This window comes from Ananas comosus, linkage group 6 (genome assembly GCF_001540865.1).
Source record: "Ananas comosus cultivar F153 linkage group 6, ASM154086v1, whole genome shotgun sequence".
In the NCBI taxonomy this organism is placed as follows: Eukaryota; Viridiplantae; Streptophyta; class Magnoliopsida; order Poales; family Bromeliaceae; genus Ananas; species Ananas comosus.
In genome coordinates this window covers 491,403-511,423 of record NC_033626.1, presented here as the reverse complement: position 1 = coordinate 511,423, position 20,021 = coordinate 491,403, and the positions used below count along the sequence as shown (strand labels likewise).

Sequence of the window (20,021 nt, the reverse complement as noted above, 5' to 3'; positions counted from 1 at the left end):
AAGCATGACGAAGAATCACCAACATATTAAAAGTCTGTAAAGAATTTTTTGAACCAAGCCATTTTCATTTCCTTGTCCCCCAAAGGAGATTACATAGAGTGTGCTGGTTTCTGTACACAGGATGATTACGCTGCTAATAAATACTGAAATGTGTATAAAATTATTCTGATACAGAAATTGTAACGCCCCAATAGTTTCATGTCGGATGAAAAAATGATTCTATTTAGAATATATGACACCTACACGTAGTAATAATAACTGAACTTAAGCATTTTGGACCGATGGTTTGGCCCAACGAGTTATTATTGTTAGTGGGTCGAGATCGTTGCAATTGGTATCAGAGTCGAATACCAGCTGGAAGTGTGAGAATTAAGTGCTATACGAGATAAAGTGTTACACCAACGGATTTAGTGGGAGTCACCTCTAGAATCCACCTCTAGAATCTATGATCTGATTTGGACGGATCCGACGAGAACAGGGGGGAGTTTGGAGCCATCTCTAAAATCTCACACCTAGTAATTCTGGTCTTAATAATAACCGGGCTTAAATATTTTGAACCGGTGATTTAGTCTAACGAGTTATTATTGTCAGCGGGTCGAATAATTGTAATTATTATACAGACGGTCTAAATCTAAATCGCAAACATGCATATCAGAAATTTACTGCACACAGGACTGTAGACAAACTGCAACATTATTTTTTATTCATCAACCCCTCAGATACCATCTCCATCAGTTTGGAAAGTTTCAACCGTCCCCAGATCGCAACACACTCGCGCCAAATGTAAAATGTGCCTCACATTATTCTCATCTCCCGTACAACGGTTACATATCACCTTTCCCTCACACTGACATGTGGGCCCACACACAACAGTGACATACAAGCTAAAAAAAATTGATATATGTAGAAAGAGAATGGGAAACCCCTCAACTATAGGACTTTTTCAAAGTAACACCTCAAATTCACATTTTTGTAATCTTTTTTTTACCATTTATTAATAATAGCATCATATTTAATAGATTTAATTAACTTTTAGCAAGTAATTAAAGCGATTAATTGATAACAATTAATATATTTATTAAATTAGAAAAAAAATCTAAAGCAACAATTGCGTTGACCTGAACAAAATAGTTGAGAGGTTAAATTCACAATATTCTATAGTTGAGGGGTCTCTATACATTTTTACCATGGATATGTAATATAACCGTGACATGTAACTTCCATAGACAAGTATTAACTACGTCTCCATCCTCTTCGTCGTCCCCGAGCTTCTCCACGAGCCCTCTAATGGCGTCGTCTCCTACGCCACTCCCCCTCCTCCTCCTCCTCCTCCTCCTCCTCCTCTTCTCCGCTTCAACGAGCTCGGCGCCGACTCCTCCCTCTCCGCTCTCCAGCTGCCGACTCCTCTCCCCCACCTTCCGCCTCCACTGGACCCTCGTCCCCGAGCTCCGATCCATGGAGATCGCCCTCGAAGCCGCGGTCCCCCTCGACCACTACCTCGCCCTCGGATGGGCCGCCGCGCCCCCGCTCCTCGCCGACGACGTAGTCGTCGCCGGGTTCTCGCCCCGCGGCGCCCCCTTCGTCGCCGACTTCTTCGCCACCGCCCACGCCCCCTGCTCCCTCGGCGCCGCGCGCAACCGCTCCGAGAACGCGCGGTTGGTGTGCGCGCGCCGGCGCGCCGGCGTCTCCTACTTCCGCTTCCGCCTCCCCCTCTCGCCCCCCGTCGCTGCCGTGTCCGTGGCGTGGGCTTCGGGCCCGATGCGGCGCCCCTATTACCTCCCCGATGATCATGGAATCTCCTTCGGGCGCATCATCCTCAATGCGTCTGAGGTGTTCGACGAATGTCCTGAACCACTCGAAGCGGAGGAGAAGCCTCTCGAAAAGGGTGTAACACCAAGGTTTTTGATCGAAGATGGGGATTTTACCTATAGGTATAACAATAGTGTGGGGTTGGATGATATGGAAGTTACCTTCTTTTGGAAATTGTCTAATGGGTCCATCTCAATCGCGGCTCGGGGCGAGAGGAGAAGCGGGTACCTCGCGATTGGGCTCGGCGATCGGATGGTTAATAGTTATGCCTATGTAGGTTGGATAGATCACGAGGGGAAAGGCCGAGTGAGCTCGTACTACATCAACGGCCGCGGCCCGTCGAATCTGCATTTAACCTTAGAGAACTTAACACATGTTCAATGCAGATCGGAAAATGGCGCGATTTTGTTCGAGTTTACCCGACCGTTATCGCCTTCGTGTAGCGGGAAGGTAGAGTGCGAGAATGTGATTGATCCGACGAAGCCTTTGAAGGTGATTTGGGCGATGGGGGACCGCTGGTCGGAGACCCATTTGAGTTCAGGGAACATGCATTCGGTTATGAGTGATAGCCCTGAGCGCATTATGCTGCTTAGAGGATTGGCGGAGGCGGAGAAGGATTTGAGGCAGGTTTTAGCTATTCATGGATTTATGATGTTTGTTTCCTGGGGTGTTATATTTCCTACAGGGATATTGACCGCGAGGTTCCTAAAACATTTGAACGGCGATAAGTGGTACCGAGTACATGTATTTTTGCAGTACACCGGATTAGCTGTCGTGGTTTTCTCAATTTTTCTCGCAGCTGCGGAGCTTGGGGGAATTTTTATTAGCTCCATGCATACTAAATTTGGCGTGGCCGCGATAATACTGGTTGTTGTTCAGCCAATAAATGCATATTTCCGACCAAATAACGAGCCTGCTTCAATGAGAAGAAGAATCTGGGAGAACACTCATAGTTTATCAGGACGGAGTGCGATTATAGTTGGAGTAGCTGCGCTCTTTAGTGGACTGAAGCATTTTGGGGACAGGCACGATAGTGAACTCGCTGAACGGCTCACGTGGGCTCTAGTGCTGTGGATTTTGATAGGCGTTTCGGTTGTTTTGCACTTGGAACACCTAGAATTGAAACGGAGGAGAAGGGATAGTAATTATTCGAGAGGAGCTTGGAGATTAGGGGACGCTGAGGATGATGATGATATAGTCAATCTGTTGCGTCCTCACAAAACAGTTTTAGGACCCGATCCTGATCCGTTTGGAAGAACAGAAGTGCAGCTTGAACATCCAAGCAGATAGATATAATCTGCTGTTTTGTGTATCCTTACGTAAACTATCAACACACCTCTGAATGAGTTCTATTGTGAGAAGTTGTACCGACAGTATCGCATGCATTACCATCAATGCTTCGTGTAGATAACATAGATCGCTGTTCATTTTGTGGATTGGATCTAACAACTTGAACCCGCATTGTGATCGCGACTAATTTCGATGAACGTATATTAACCCGAGGTGAGAGCTTCTGCCTGTTTCTCCTCCTCCTCGAATTATCGCTTCTGATCTATTTCCTTTCGCTGTTATTTTCTGCAATGTTGAAAGGTTCTAGTTGTTCCTAATAGCGCTCTGCATTCGTACTCCCTGAAGTCAAAGTTTGTCCGGTTCGATTACATCATAAGACTTTAACTATGCAATCTTTCGCGAATGACATTGTTGGCCTGATTTGGAGCCAGAAAATTTCGGTCTAGTGCGCTATGTTCGACAATTAATATGCCATGTAATGCATGATTGATTGGCCGATAAGGGTACCTTATGTACCTTGATTCGCTTGAAGTGACAAGGCAGATCGAAACAAACTAAAAGGATGCAGAGCGAGCGAAACGGTTGTCAAATGTATTCTGGTGAGCCACGGTGTCGGCGCACTCTCGTACCTGTGGGTTACAACTGATGTGGGCCTTTTATATATACGAAAATCGTATGGTACATGCTGCTATTCTTCACTTATTAAACTCTGGTATTAGTTTGCGGCCGCGTGGTTATGTGGATTATAAGCATTACTTTTTCGTTCTTTATGCTTTCTTATGACATGTTATTATCATTTTTTTTGGGTTCAGATATTCAGTTTCCTTGAGGTATGTGGCATGTCAAATGTTGGTAAATTGTTTCATCATCATTTGATGTTGAAGTTCTTAGGCTACCTGAAGGTCACATATGACAGTTTGTACATTTTCTTTTTTCCTTCATATAGTTGAGAGAACAGTAATCCTTGTAGAAGCCAAGAATGTTAAATTCCTTATAAGAGTTTGTATCTGTATTATTCAGAATTATGTCCTTTTCTTTTTCTCTCTCTTTTGAATGAATGAAATAGAATTTTCCTTCGCTTTTGCGTGACGGTAAAATGTGCTTTTATGCCCAAAACAAAATCAAATGCTATCAAGTTCAAAAGAACTCAAAGATTTAAGTATGTTCACCTGCGAGCACATCTGATGACTGTTCTATCTTGTTCTTGGATCAACTTCTTTATTCCAAATTATACTGGTTTAAACATTCGACGAATAAAAATTCTTGAAACTTTTTCTTACTAGGAAGTTAAAGTTGGCTCCTGTGTCCACACACACAAATATATACTATTTTAAAGGCGAAAGTTACTAACTTCTGGGAAAAGTTCAAATGGCAAAGTTTGAGTGCAAATGACTAAAATTTTGTATGGACGAGTATGTAATTTTATTTCTTTTTAGCGATAAATATGTAATTAACACAAAAGAAAAGTTGAGGGCCTAATTTCATAATTCCGTATAGTTGAGGGTGGTCTCGATAAGTTTTTTCCCAACTAGAAATGGTGGACGGGGCGGATTCGACGAGGTGGTGATGATAACGAGCGAGAGAAATAAATAGCGGGAGCCCCCAACCATGGCGGGTGCCATCGCTCCCACCGCTGCTGCTTCAACGGTCACCGTGCTCGCCTCGCGCCTCTGCTACTCCTCCCTCGCCTCCTCCGCCGCCGCCCACCGCGTCGCCGCCGCCGCGCTCCGCTGCCCAATCTCCTCCGCCCTCCTCCTCCCCGGCCGCCTCCGCCGCGGCGCCGCCGTTCGGATGGGCCACTCCGCCGCCGCCGCACGCGCCGCTCTCGGGCTCACGAAGCCCAACGCCGTTGAGGCCCCTCAGGTTCGTTTCCTTGCCCGTTCCTCACGTTGGTGTTTTGTGGGTGTGTACGTGGTGGTGTGACTTGCTAACTGTTTGATGAAATGTCTCGCTGAAGAACGAAAATATAGGGAAAAAATTGCATCTTTTCTGTTTTCCTGGGTGTGTGTAGTAAGAAATAGGAGGAATTGTTCTCTGTTTCCATTCACTTCCTACCGCCCTCGCTAAGCCCAACGCAGTTGAGGCCCCTCAGGTCGTTCTCTTGCCCATTCCCCAGGTTGGTGTTTTGTGGGTGTGTATGTGCTGGTGTGACTTGGACACTAACTGTTTGATGAAATGTCTCACTGAAGAACGAAATTTGAGTTTGCTTGTTTTTTCCTTGGAAAAATTACATCTTTTCTTGTTTTCTGGGTGTGTGTGTATTAAGAAATAGGAGGAGTTGTTCTATGTTTCCATTCATTTCCGCCACCGGCCTTGCGAAGCCCAACGCAGTTGAGGTCGTTTCCCTGTTCACTGCCACGTTGATGCTTTGTGGATAATATTGGTGATGTGTCTTGGTCTCTTGGATGCTAACTAAATAGTGAAATGTCTCACCGAGGAACACATTAGGCTTATGATTTTTAGTCTTTAGGCAAATTTGAGATTTTTTTTATTTATAAATTTTCCTGGAAAGATCGCTTTTTTCCTCATTTTTAGATGTCGATATTAGGAAATATGCTAAGTTATTCTTCATTTCCATTCATTTCCACTCTCGGTCTTGTAAAGCCCAACGTTGTTGAGGCCCCTCAGGTTGTTTTCTTGCCTACTCCATCATGTTGGTTTTTGCATGTGATGTGGTGGTGTTGTCTTGGACGCTAATGGTTTGATGAAATGTCTTACCAAGGAACACATTAGACTTATGGGTTCTAGGGGAAATTGTCCTTTTTTTCTTGGGGTATTTCATTAGAAAGATTTCATTTTCCTCTTTTTTGGATGTGGCTATTAAGAAATATGATGAGTTGTTCTCTATTTTTATTTATTACCTGTATCTTTTGTTTTAAATTATTGTACAGATTAATATTATTGCTATTTGGTCTGCTTGATGTACATTTTGCCTATTGGATCAATGATGATTTTGTGGACTTGAGTTATGGTGTACATACATTTGAAGAATGATCTTAACAGTATTCTTTTTTATGGTATATTAGATAGCAAAACCAACCATAGACTTTAGAAAATGTTAGGTCTTGTAGCATGTGTGCCATAGGCAAATTCTCCCTGCACTAACAAAATAATTTATGCTTCGCATGGTCTTGGACAATCACACTTTGGATCTTCTTTGTCTTGGAGGATGCCAGAAAATTAACTTGAAACTCTTCGAAAATCTTATGCAGATCACCTTTTCAGCAAAAGAGATAGATTTTGCAGAATGGAAAGGAGATATTCTTGCGGTAGCCGTCTCGGAGAAAGATATGTCAAAAGATTCAAATTCAAAATTTGAGAATTTGACCTTAAAAAGATTGGACGAGAAGCTCGGCGGCCTTTTGGCAGAAGCTTCTGCAGAGGAGGACTTTACTGGGAAATCTGGACAGTCAACGGTTCTCCGCTTGCCAGGCTTGGGCTTTAAGAGAATAGGTCTAGTTGGGTTAGGCCAGCATTCGCCATCCAGTACAACAGCTTATCAGGGCATTGGCGAGGCTGTTGCAGCAGTGGCGAAGACAGCTCAAGCAAGTAATGTTGCTATTGTTTTTGCATCTGCAAATGGAGTATCGCAAGAGTCCAAGCTAAATGCTGCTTCAGCCATCGCTTCTGGTATGTTCTATATAACCTTTACCTAGTAAATTACCCGGCATCATGATTGGAAGGTAGAAGAAGTGCTATGGGTTGGGCTTGGTCGGGTTTGAGTATTAATGAGGTACCTAGAATGGAAAGGATTTTGTGAAAAAAATCCATAACTTTGCACCTTCTGAAATGGGTTGTGCCCAGGTTGAGTATGGCCATTTGGGTCAGATTAGGTAATAAAAAATAGAGTATAAGGATAGTCCCAATATAATCCCGACATTGCGACTTGGTTCCTGAACATTTTCACTTAAACACTTTAGCCTTGCAATTTCTCATTTATTGCAATTCCATCCATGACATAAAATGATAGTATTTTTCTTCAAACGACCATCTTATCCGTACTGTAAAATGGTTTTCTTGTTTCAGGGTATTTGCAACAGGGTTATAAAAGCCATTTATATGAAAAGTTCACTTTTTATCAGATATTTTAGTGGCTAGGGATAGAATTGCATAATATGAGAAAGTTCAGGGGCTAAAGTATTTGAGGGAGAAGTTCAGGTTCTAAGACAATATCAGGATAGTTCAGGGAGTACCTGTACATTTTACCCTATAAAACATTCCCCTATCCTACCCAAGTTAAATTCAGGTGTGGTCCAGGCTTTTAAGTCCGCGAGAAAACTCTACTTTAAAGGCCTTTTCTGAAATATATGGAAGCAGAATGAATATAGCTGGTGAAATAATGTGTTCAGTATTTACTGGATGGGGCATCGGATCACCTTTAGACATCTCATGTAGTAATATTTTGCAGGAACTGTGCTAGGTGTGCATGAAGATAGCAGGTTTAAATCAGAGTCCAAAAAGATACAACTTAAAGCTGTAGATATTATTGGCCTGGGTAGCGGACCAGAGCTGGACCAGAAGCTCAAGTATGCAAGTGATGTTTGTACTGGAGTAATTTTTGGAAAAGAGCTTGTTAATGCACCTGCAAATGTGCTAACTCCTGGTTAGCAAACTTTCTTCTGTACTTACTGTGGTGTAATTATGCAGCATCCTTTTTCCCTTCCTAATTTGTTATTTTTTCAGCAGAAATTTGTGAATTTTCTCGTAAAAACCTGACTTGCCTTTCAGGTGCTCTCGCTGAAGAGGCTTCAAAAGTTGCATCAACGTACAGTGATGTTTTCACTGCAACAATATTAGATGCCGAGCAATGTAAAGAATTAAAGATGGGATCATACTTAGCCGTTGCTGCAGCATCTTCAAACCCCCCTCACTTTATCCACTTACGTTATACACCCCCAAATGGTGATGTGAAGAGAAAATTAGCTATAGTTGGGAAGGGATTAACCTTCGATAGGTGATTTCTCATTTTGTTGATCACAGAACTTACTGTTTGAGTGGTATGAAAAAAATGTGCAGTGCTCATTCATAATGATTTGGACTGGAATCACGCTGACTTGATGAACTGAACCTGGTCCAATTTTTCAGCCCCACTTCTAACTGATGATTAGTCACCATAAATATTATGTCATTTACTCACCAGACTTTTTGCTCGTACTAATTCAGTTTGCCTTCTATGTTAGTTAAACAGCAAATTATTTGTGTGAATTATTAAATAGTTATTTCATTTTTGATCCTGTAGTGGTGGTTACAACATAAAGGCTGGGCCAGGCTCTATGATAGAGTTGATGAAGTTTGATATGGGAGGTTCTGCAGCTACTTTTGGTGCGGCAAAAGCCATTGGTCAAATCAAACCTCCAGGAGTAGAGGTAATTTCTTATATATTTGGTGGAATTGCATTTCGCAAATATCAACGAATTGGTGTCTGTGAAACAACCGTTGTACTCTAAAAGCTTAAGCTGTTAGAGAACGGTGTTTAAACATTTTTTTATTTAACACTCCCCCTCACGTCTGGGCTCGAAACTTTTTTTAATCGGTCCATGACGTGGGCTTGAATTAAATGGGAGGAAATTAATATGCTAGGAGCCTGGCGTGACTCGAACTCAGGACCTCCTGCTCTGATACCATGTGAAACAATCGTTGTACTCTAAAAGCTTAAGCTGTTAGAGAACGGTGTTTAAACATTTTTATATTTAACAGTGTCAATTTTTTTTTTCCTTTTCTAAGTACTCTTAGTTACTTCTCTGCTTCCAGGTTCATTTTATTGTTGCTGCCTGTGAAAATATGATCAGTGGCACAGGCATGAGACCAGGTGACATTGTCACAGCTTCAAATGGAAAAACAATTGAGGTAATTAGTTTCCTGTAATTAATTACTCAGGCATGGAAGAGAACTTTTTCCTAATCTTGCCATTTACTGGAATATTTTAATCTCAAAAATGAAGAAAGAACGATAATTCCAATTTGAAGTAGTTTGATTATCTTCCAGAACATTTGGGAACGTAGTGTAAGATCTTTCTTTTTCCTTTTCTTTTCTTTTTTGCGGGACTTTTTCTGTGACTTCATTTTTTTTCTTGTTATAAATATGTTAGTAGTTGAAACAGCATCTACTCTTTTGGTCCATCAGAGCTTTTCATGATCTACTTTATTGATGGCTTCTTTTATCGCCCTTCGAAGAATTTATCACATTTTACTAGTTTAATATTGGGAAAACTTCAAAAACCCCCCCTATGGTTTCGTAGTTTCTCACTTTGCCCCCCTGTGGTTTAAAATGTATCAATTTGCCCCCCTGTGGTTTCTTTTTTCTCTTTTTCTTATCAATTTCATTATTTTTTTTTTCTTAAATTAGTGATAAATTTAAAATTAAAGGGTACTAAAGTGAATATTTGATAAATCTAGATGGGTATCTGAAGTTTTTTGTATATAATTTAATGAAATATTAACGAAAAAACAACCGAAAAGATAAAAACGAAACCACAGGGCGGCAAAGTGAGAAACTACAAAACCACAAGGGGAGTTTTTGAAGTTTTCCCTTTAATATTCTATCAATAGAAAGTATACCTCATTCTTTATCTTTTGTTTATGCAGCTTAAATAACCCAAAGTAGTAGGGATAGTTGTTGTTATATCTTCAGCATTTGCAGGAGTGCCCCTTACGCATTCGCTACGGACCTGCTCTTATTATGTTAATTTCCAATTATGGGTCCATGTAGCACGTGTGAACCTTTTCTTTTTTTTGTTGTCTTTCAGGTGAATAACACTGATGCGGAGGGAAGGCTTACACTCGCTGATGCTTTGATATATGCTTGTAACCAAGGTGTTGAAAAGGTAATGGCGTATTGTTGAGTTGTTTTTTTTATGTTTCATTTAAATGCCGTTTTTCTTGATCTTTCGGTAGATCTTTATTTGCATCAGTTTTGGTTACCAACATCAATTACTAGTGTGGCATGAAGACCAAAATTTCACGACATAGAAGCAAACTCTTTTTTGCCTTCAAAACATGAGTGAGTTTGCCGAAAAGATAATCAAGTACGCCTCAACATAATTTCAATGAGAACAATAATACATCCATATCTTACTATCATATTCCTTCAATGACGCTATTTATACCATACTCTGTTTCATTGTTACGATTTGTTTACATTACTTTTCATTATTTTTGATTCTGTTATTTTGATATTTCATCTACTATTACATGCAGATTGTTGATCTGGCAACACTAACTGGAGCTTGCATTGTTGCTCTCGGGCCAAGTATTGCAGGTAAACTTATCGATCCTCAACAACTCTGAGAAATTTTATTTGAATTAACAAGTAATTCCATCTAGTACAAAAGCTGTTATAAAAACGCATTTCAGAATTATTAGAATAGATTGTTAGTTTGTTACTCAAAAAAAAAAAAGAAAGAAAAGGAAAGAAAAAAAATCTATGTCAAAATGTGTCGGCATGGTCCCTTGCGTTCTTAGAGTTGTTTTCTCTTCTACAGTGCTTTTCTTTTGCAGTATAACCTAGAAAAATCTTTCCTCTTTTTATTGTTTTTCCCCCCATAAATCAGAATCGTACCGAAGCGCTCCTTTTCTGAACATTAAGACAAAGGTTTTCTTTATTTATGTAGGTTTTTTCACACCCAATGATGATCTAGCCAAGGAGATTGTAGCAGCATCAGAGATCTCCGGCGAAAAGCTCTGGAGAATGCCGCTGGAGGAAAGCTATTGGGAGTCGATGAAATCAGGCGTAGCTGACATGGTCAACACCGGAGGTCGTCAAGGCGGTGCTATCACTGCTGCACTTTTCCTGAAGCAGGTTTGCCATCCTTTTCATTTCCTTCCTTTTGTTTTATTAATCATGTAGGAATTTTTCATACAGATGAAATAGCAGTTATTGAACTAAACCTGAATTTGCTCCTACATTTGCAGTTCGTCGATGAGAAGGTCCAGTGGCTGCATATCGATATGGCGGGGCCAGTGTGGAATGATAAGAAGCGCGCTGCGACAGGGTTCGGAGTGTCGACTTTGGTAGAATGGGTTCTGAAAAACTCTTCTTAGATCAAGTTGGAGTTTTGTTTAATCAATCCAACACTCTGCAAATGGCGAATCGGTTTCTTCTGGGTATAAAATCTCTTCCGAGAGTAAGTCGAGACAATTTCAGAAGGGATATGTCGGCGATCGTCGTATTATACGAAATCGAAGGAATTGGCAATAACTTAATAGCAGCAGCTTTAGAAGTTACAAATCCACTTTACAACAATGAACATTTCATATTTTAAATAGAAAAATGTATTCTTTTTTGTTTTTTTGTATCTCTTTTGTGGATTGTTGTGTGTTTAATGTCAATGCGAAAATGTACTCTCTACTAAAGAAACTTTTACTAGGAATTTGGTTATTTTACCTGTAGCTGTCATATTTTTATCTGTGCCCAAAAATAGTCTCAAAAAAGAAAAAAGGGCTCTCAGTAAACAATGTAAAATTCCTCAACTATAAACTATTCTGAGAAAGCCCTCAACTCTTTTTATTTATAGTTGAGGTCCCTCAACTTCTAATTTTTATTTAAATTAAAAATATTACCAAATTTAATCACTCTATGAGTTATTAATCGTTAACTAACCTAGTTTTATTTGCTAATAAGTGATTAAAATTATTAAATTTAATGGAACTCAATCAATAAAAAATACTAGGGTGAAGGGAAGTATCTTAGAACGTCCCATAATTGAGGGGCCTCTTTACATTTTTCACCCATGCTTAGGAGGTTATTGCGTGGACCAGGTGCAAATGAATAATTTAGAACCCCACCCCAAAAAAAAAGCACTCTCCAGTGTTTTCTTGCACCAGGAACAGTAAATATTTAGCCCAACCCGGTTCATCTGGTTCGGAATAAAAAAAAACCAAATTGAACCGTGTGTGTCACCAATTTGTTTCCCGAGTATTTTAGAAGCTTCCAGAGGCGCGAGGACTACATCGGCGATTGTGGGGCTACTTCTCGAAGAATCGAAGTTTCCCAGGTAAATTTTTTTAATTTTTTTTCCTCCTTTTTTTTTAAAAAAAAATTCTTTCGATCTGATTTTAAACTATTAATTCATTTTTCCTAGTCCTCTTTCTTTTTCCGTATATTAATTGTTAGTTTCGTGTCGAAGTAAGCATTTTTGATCGCTGAAAAAAAAAATCCTGTTAAAAAATTGAAGGAATTGGTTTATGATCGATCGTTCTCTTTGAGATGAATAGGTTATATGGATTGGTCATGGATTTTTTTTTAGAAAAAAATGTTTTTTTGTGTTCAGTCGGGGTTCGTGAGATGGGCATATCAGGTGTTTGTTGAAATGTCTGTGTGTGGCAACTTCATATTTCTGAATTAGTAGAAATAGAAAAAAAGGTGAGAGTTTTAATGTGGAAAGAGGCAAAGTTGAGATCATTTGAAGGGTTATTGAATTTTCCCTTACTGCTGAATAAAATTTTTTAAATTGCACATATTCTATAGACGACGGATTGGTTGAAGACGACGATTTGGTGTCAAAATAATTGGATGTTCTCTTTGTTGAATATAATGTTAAAAATATCATTCTCTAGAAGCTTAAGAACAACGGTTGTTTTACAATTTTTAACATGGTATCGGAGCATGTTGTCCTGAGTTCCGAGCGTCGCAAGGCTCCTAGAGTTACTTAGCTTTTGTCTTATTTAATTGAAGTTCATGTCTTGAGCCTATCAAAAAATTTCATATCTAGATGTGAGGGGCAGTGTTGGATATAAATATGAAAAATACCGTTCAATGAAAGTTTAAGCTTTGAGAGAACAATGGTTTATTTACTAAAACATTTTAATGTTGGAAGATTTTTCTTTAAAGTTTTTAGGGTGCGAGATAGGTTTGGTAATTGTTAGTGTTTTCTGAGAAGAAAAGGATTGCCGTAAACAAGGTACCGCATTGAGTTCTTGATTGCGGTTAGTGAAATGGAAAAGTTAGAAAAGTGGCGCGCGTTATCAAACTCACCGTGCAGTTGTAAGTTGTGATATTACTCTGTTCCTCGTAAAGATGTAACTCAATTTGATGGACCAAAATGGAACTTGTAAAGTTAGTCTTTTAGGGGGAAAAAAAAATCTACCTCATAAGATTAAAATTGATTGGCTAACATTATTGCCATCACAAACGCTTAAAAATTTGTAATGTCCTAAAAGTTGGAATTGTGCACTTTATGTAGTTTGGATTCTGGGAACAATGAGAGGTAACAGATATATCTTCTGACAGCAAGTTTTTGGTCCTAGAAATTGTTATATGGCTAGATAATAGGGAGGAAAGGATCAGGGCATTAATTTTGGGCTAAAACTAGGTAGCCAAAATTTTCTGGTATATAGAGGATAAATCAGTTTGCTCTTTCTAATTACCATCGGTTCATTTGGAATCATGTTTGCGGCTTTGAAGGTGTTCCTTTGGGTGCCCCGCGTATGGCCATTTGTGAATCTTTTTAAACAGACTATCGGAGTGTTCTTTTGGACTAATCATTCATTTGGCCCCTGCAAACATAGAACCAAATGCCATTTGTGTGAAATTATTAGTAGTCATGATGGTAAAATCATTCTGTGGATTTTTTATTTTATTTTTTATTTTTTCAATAAGGGTGAAAGCAGTTGTCTTTAAAGTAATTTTAGTTTATAAGAAATCTAGATTGATATGCAGTAACTGTTTGCTTCTTTAACCTGATTGTTTTTCATAGTCATAAAAGCTCAGTAAGTCCTAAGGAAATTTACCAATATTAGATAAGCTTTAATGGGCCTACTAAGTTTTGTTTCATGAAAATTATCATGTTTCGCTGTTACTTAGTTTGTGTCGGATCAGCTTTATCATATCTTAATTGCATAGTCACGCGCATCTCCTGCTGCTGTGTCAATGTGAAAGGTCTTACTGTTTTTGGACCTTCAAAAATGCCTTCCCGTTAGTGAAACTTTCATATCCGTGTTGATGTTCAAAGGCAAGTGCTTGTCATCCTTTTGTCATTATCTTGTCCTAATTATGCTTATGCACTCTCATTCTTTTCTTGCCACTTTTTTCTTTGTCAAGCATTTTGCTTGCCGCCTGCCTGGTTTACAGGGAACAAACAAGAAATACTTATAAAAATTTCATTCTATATCTATATGTATAACCGTTCATGGAAGTTGTATGGTACTATAGACAACGGCTAAAAAACTTTCCCTGCGTACCTGTGGATAAGCTAGACTTTGTGTTTTTTTTTTCGAAAATTTTTTATAAAAATAATTGGAATATGTAATTAGTCGTGCTTTCCTGTTAGACTCTGTTATAGTTGAACTAGTGGGCTATGGTAATTTTTTTTGTCTCTATTATAATCATAATTTGTTACTTTTCCAAAACTAACCAAGACCATGTGTTCTTCTGTTATTGGATTCGTGTTCCCTCGTCCATGGCTTGTTTTAAAAGGAAATGCTTCGGTCTGTTTAGTAAATTTACAAATCCTCACATTTGCGCGCTACCTTTCTATACCCTAAATTATGATCTGTTATTCCAGGAAATGATTCAGTTTTCCCTTTGTATTTTACAGAAACCTATTATTAGGTGTATTCTTCGTCGGAGATATTATTCGACTGAGTAATTGTATGTGGATGATTTGGTTGTAATCGCGTTGTCATTCTTGTACTTTAGGTGGACTATTTAGTTATTAAATTGTGAAGTTTCCTTTTTTGGATTTGGGATGCCATTTGTGGAACATATTCCATCATGAAAGTTTTCTCACTTAAATCTGCATCCTACGGCAACTACGACGACCTCTCTCCTACGGTGATAACCCGAAAATTACGAGTTCGGAAAATCAGGCAAGGTGCATTATGGTTTAACTCTGTCTTGAATGTTTTGCAGTTTACTTTTCTTATTTCGGAACAAATGGCTAAGATGAGCAATGTAGAGGTCGGGATGCCGTTGCCGTCGAAATCGCCCCAACCCCCAGCTGCAAGCGAGGCTCTGACCTCGCCTAATCCGCCCCCGGAATCAAAGCCTAAGAAGAAGATATGCTGCGCCTGCCCAGATACGAAGAAGCTGAGAGACGAATGCATCGTGGAGCACGGCGAGGCTGCCTGCGGGAAGTGGATTGAAGCCCATAAACAGTGCCTCCGCGCCGAGGGGTTTAAAGTTTGACAGTAATCTTGACGGCAAAAGATAAATAAATTTTTGAAGGGACTAATAGATCGTGACTTACACAGGAACTGGAGCTTCATTTAACTGAATCATGCACTGTTTCTTTTTGGGATTCGCATGAATAAACATGGCCAGATGTTATCTTTAGGGTCAAAGTTAAAAGTCATCTTGATGTTTTAACTGATTTATCTTAAGTTACTTTTAACTGAGAAGAAATTTATTTATATGATGCAGATCATTGAGCTTCTTTGTAACATTATTTCTGAAAGTAATTTTGTACGAAATAATGCGTGAAATTAAAAGAAGCACTTCACTTCGTCGAAGTTTTATGCGGCAGCTTCTTCCTGCGGCAAAATTGTGGTAAAAAAGAGAGAGAGAGAGAGAGAGAGAGAGAGATTTTGATTGTGAAATGTAAAATTTAAAGGACCAAAATGAAAAATTCAGTTGAAAAGTTACTCGCGGTGCAAATTAACCATTCTCTTCTTTGTTTCGCATGAGATGGTGAGCTCGATCGCCATTTCTCTTTCCCCTCCTCGTTTTCCAGTTTTAGTAGGAAATGAGACTCGCACCCAAGCGCCTCCTCTCTCTCCCCTCTCCCCGTTCCCTCCTCCTCAACCCCAACCCTAATCGCCCCCTCTCCTCCTCCTCCTCCTCGTCCCCAGCTCCGAACCCTGACCCAAACCCTAGCGCTGGTCCTCGCGGGCTCACCCCGCTGGAGCAGCAGTTCGCGAACTGGGTGGAACGCCTCCGCCCGGGGTTCACCGGCGCCGACGTCGCGGCGGCGGTGCGCGCCGCCGCCGACCCCGACCTCGCACTCGACCTCTTCCGCTGGGCCTCGCTCCGCCCCGGCTACCGCCACCCGCCGGAGGCCTACCTCGCCGCCCTCTCCGTCGCCNTTTGTTTCATGAAAATTATCATGTTTCGCTGTTACTTAGCTTGTGTCGGATCAGCTTTATCATATCTTAATTGCATAGTCACGCGCATCTCCTGCTGCTGTGTCAATGTGAAAGGTCTTACTGTTTTTGGACCTTCAAAAATGCCTTCCCGTTCTTGAAACTTTCATATCCGTGTTGATGTTCAAAGGCAAGTGCTTGTCATCCTTTTGTCATTATCTTGTCCTAATTATGCTTATGCACTCTCATTCTTTTCTTGCCACTTTTTTCTTTGTCAAGCATTTTGCTTGCCGCCTGCCTGGTTTACAGGGAACAAACAAGAAATACTTATAAAAATTTCATTCTATATCTATATGTATAACCGTTCATGGAAGTTGTATGGTACTATAGACAACGGCTAAAAAACTTTCCCTGCGTACCTGTGGATAAGCTAGACTTTGTGTTTTTTTTTTCGAAAATTTTTTATAAAAATAATTGGAATATGTAATTAGTCGTGCTTTCCTGTTAGACTCTGTTATAGTTGAACTAGCGGGCTATGGTGATTTGTATTTGTCTCTATTATAATCATAATTTGTTACTTTTCCAAAACTAACCAAGACCATGTGTTCTTCTGTTATTGGATTCGTGTTCCCTCGTCCATGGCTTGTTTTAAAAGGAAATGCTTCGGTCTGTTTAGTAAATTTACAAATCCTCACATTTGCGCGCTACCTTTCTATACCCTAAATTATGATCTGTTATTCCAGGAAATGATTCAGTTTTCCCTTTCTATTTTACAGAAACCTATTATTAGGTGTATTCTTCGTCGGAGATGTTATTCGACTGAGTAATTGTATGTGGATGATTTGGTCATAATCGCGTTGTCATTCTTGTACTTTAGGTGGACTATTTAGTTATTAAATTGTGAAGTTTCCTTTTTTGGATTTGGGATGCCATTTGTGGAACATATTCCGTCATGAAAATTTTCTCACTTAAATCTGCATCCTACGGCAACTACGATGACCTCTCTCCTACGGTGATAACCCGAAAATTACGAGTTCGGAAAATCAGGCAAGGTGCATTATGGTTTAACTCTGTCTTGAATGTTTTGCAGTTCACTTCCTTACTTCGGAACAAATGGCAAAGACGAGCAACGTAGAGGTCGGGATGCCGTTGCCATTGAAATTGCCCCAACCCCCAGCTGCAAGCGAGGCTCTGACCTCACCTAATCCGCCCCCGGAATCAAAGCCTAAAAAGAAGATATGCTGCGCCTGCCCAGATACGAAGAAGCTGAGAGACGAATGCATCGTGGAGCACGGCGAGGCTGCCTGCGGGAAGTGGATTGAAGCCCATAAACAGTGCCTCCGCGCCGAGGGGTTTAAAGTTTGACAGTAATCTTGAAGGCAAAAGATAAATAAATTTTTGAAGGGACTAATAGATCGTGACTTACACTGGAACTGGAGCTTCATTTAACTGGATCATGAGTTCTTGGACTGTTTCTTTTTGGGATTTGTATGAATAAACATGGCCAGATGTTATCTTTAGGGCCAAATTTAAAAGTCATATTGATGTTTTAACTGATATATCTGAAGTTATTTTTAACACGCAGAAATTTATTTATATGATGCAGATCATTGAGCTTCTTTGTAACATTATTTCTGAAAGTAATTTTGTACGAAATAATGCGTGAAATTAAAAGCAGCACTTCACTTCGTCGAAGTTTTATGCAGCAGCTTCTTCCTGCGGCAAAATTGCGGTAAAATAGAGAGAGAGAGAGAGAGAGATTTTGATTGTGAAATGTAAAATTTTAAGGACCGAAATGAAAAATTCAGTTGAAAAGTTACTCGCGGTGCAAATTAACCATTCTCTTCTTTGTTTCGCATGAATATGATGATGATGAATTGATGATGGTGAGCTCGATCGCCATTTCTCTTTCCCCTCCTCGTTTTCCAGTTTTAGTAGGAAATGAGACTCGCACCCAAGCGCCTCCTCTCTCTCCCCTCTCCCCGTTCCCTCCTCCTCAACCCTAACCCTAATCGCCCCCTCTCCTCCTCCTCCTCCTCCTCCTCCTCGTCCCCAGCTCCGAACCCTGACCCAAACCCTAGCGCTGGTCCTCGCGGGCTCACCCCGCTGGAGCAGCAGTTCGCGAACTGGGTGGAACGCCTCCGCCCGGGGTTCACCGGCGCCGACGTCGCGGCGGCGGTGCGCGCCGCCGCCGACCCCGACCTCGCACTCGACCTCTTCCGCTGGGCCTCGCTCCGCCCCGGCTACCGCCACCCGCCGGAGGCCTACCTCGCCGCCCTCTCCGTCGCCGCCTCCTCCGGCCGCCTCGCCGCCGCCGAAACCCTCGTCTCCGACGTCCTCTCCGGCGCCTGCCCCGTCGACCTCCCCCTCTTCAACGCCGCCGTCCGCTTCTGCTGCTCCCGCCCCCGCCTCCTCCCCCGCGCCTTCGACCTCTTCAACAAGCTCCGCCGCTCCCCCGGCCACCGCCCCTCCCTCGACACCTACAACCTCCTCCTCTCCGCCCTCCTCCGCCGCATCGGCCGCCCCCCAGCCGCCCACGCCTACCTCCACGCCGTGCGCTCCCTCGCCCGCCACATGAAGGCCTCCGGCGTCGTCCCCGACTCCCTCGCCCTCAACCTCATCATCAAGGCCCACGCCCGCTGCCTCGACATCGACGGCGCCCTCCGCGTCTTCAGCGAGATGCCCCTCTACGGCTGCGACCCCAACGAGTTCTCCTACGGCTACGTCGTCAAGGCCCTCTGCGAGAAGGGCCGGGTCGACAAAGCCATGGCCTTTCTCAGGGAGATGAGGGGCAAGGCCCTGGTGCCCACCGCCTCCGTGTACATGGCCGCGGTGTCGAGCCTCGCGCTGGAGCGGAGGTTCGAGGAGGCCGTGGAGGTCGTGCTCGACATGTTGGGGAACGGGAGGGCGCCGGATTTGCTGACGTACCGCACGCTGCTGGAGGAGATGTGCAGGGGCGGGCGGGCCGACGACGCATTCCAGCTGCTCGACGAATTGTCGAGGAGGAGAGGGGCGATGGATCGGAGGACGTACTCGGACTTGCTGGAGGGGCTCCACTGGATTTGCCAGCCTGTGATTGCTGATCGAACCTGCTCGAATGATGCCAATGCTCAGGATTGATGCGCGCTGCTTCGGCCGATTCATTGACGGAGTCGATCTTTATTTCGGTAAAAACCTGCACTTTATGTAAGTTTTGTAGTAGTTCTGAAATTTAGTATCTAACCATACGGTACCTGTTATATTTCCAGAACATAGTGTTAGAGATTATCAAATATTTTGTCGAAAATGTTACCTATGCTGTAAAATTGGATAGTAGATCAAAACTGGTGAGGTTTAGCTAGTTATTTCAAAAACACTATGAGGTTTGATAGTAAAATCAAAACTTTTCACCTGTTGGATGACCACTGAATGAGTGCTCTTTCATTGAACAATTGATCATGGCAGAGTTGCAATGCGCGAAACGAACTGAATCTTTTTGAGCAAGTGATGCTGCAGTGCACTTAATTTCACCCCCATCAACGGCACTGAGCATCTGCCGTTGCTGCACGCGAATTGTTCCGAAGCAGTTGCATATTTTCAAAGAATGGTTCTATGTAGGGCATGTTGTAGCGTGCGCCATCGGATATTGCTGGACTCAGAAATCGAGAGGTAGGTGTTTAATAATGCGCCAATCATGTGAATTGTGTTTAATGTATAGAATCCATGAGAAGAATTATGTGTAGTTGAGATAGTAGCAAATTTTGTTTGATTTGTGCATGTCTTTGGCTTCTTTGGCTTGTTAACTTTATATTCTTCTTCTCTTTTACTGTGCACTTCTGAGAATACCTCAAATCAAATGAATGTGGTGCAACTTTTGTTGTGTTCTTCTTAAACAGAGTGTTGGAAAAGCTTGATACTTTTCATGAT

The 20,021-nt window shown here is 41.6% G+C and overlaps 4 protein-coding genes across 5 annotated transcripts; all 4 read left to right on the top strand.

The window, feature by feature from the left end:
- Positions 1,244-4,142, top strand: LOC109711508 (cytochrome b561, DM13 and DOMON domain-containing protein At5g54830-like). Its single transcript, XM_020234593.1, has one exon. The coding sequence runs from the start codon at positions 1,288-1,290 to the stop codon at positions 3,097-3,099; it is 1,812 nt and encodes a 603-aa protein (XP_020090182.1). The 5' UTR covers positions 1,244-1,287; the 3' UTR covers positions 3,100-4,142.
- Positions 4,616-11,480, top strand: LOC109711509 (leucine aminopeptidase 2, chloroplastic-like). The gene is made up of 10 exons (XM_020234594.1): positions 4,616-4,962; positions 6,312-6,729; positions 7,508-7,702; positions 7,828-8,053; positions 8,339-8,465; positions 8,851-8,946; positions 9,845-9,922; positions 10,296-10,356; positions 10,709-10,896; positions 11,010-11,480. The coding sequence occupies exons 1-10, from the start codon at positions 4,708-4,710 to the stop codon at positions 11,136-11,138; spliced, it is 1,773 nt and encodes a 590-aa protein (XP_020090183.1). The 5' UTR covers positions 4,616-4,707; the 3' UTR covers positions 11,139-11,480.
- LOC109711772 (cytochrome c oxidase copper chaperone 1-like) lies at positions 12,002-15,448 on the top strand. 2 transcript variants are annotated; one of them, XM_020234990.1, is made up of 3 exons: positions 12,002-12,091; positions 14,633-14,868; positions 14,947-15,448. In XM_020234990.1, exons 2-3 carry the CDS (start codon positions 14,809-14,811, stop codon positions 15,220-15,222), a joined length of 336 nt encoding a protein of 111 aa, XP_020090579.1. In that variant the 5' UTR covers positions 12,002-12,091; positions 14,633-14,808; the 3' UTR covers positions 15,223-15,448. The 2 variants fall into 2 exon arrangements, with proteins under 2 accessions (XP_020090579.1, XP_020090580.1); XM_020234991.1 differs by having other exon boundaries at positions 12,031-12,091; positions 14,734-14,868.
- Positions 17,969-19,987, top strand: LOC109711771 (pentatricopeptide repeat-containing protein At3g25210, mitochondrial-like). The gene is made up of 2 exons (XM_020234989.1): positions 17,969-19,282; positions 19,560-19,987. Exon 1 carries the CDS (start codon positions 18,057-18,059, stop codon positions 19,233-19,235), a length of 1,179 nt encoding a protein of 392 aa, XP_020090578.1. The 5' UTR covers positions 17,969-18,056; the 3' UTR covers positions 19,236-19,282; positions 19,560-19,987.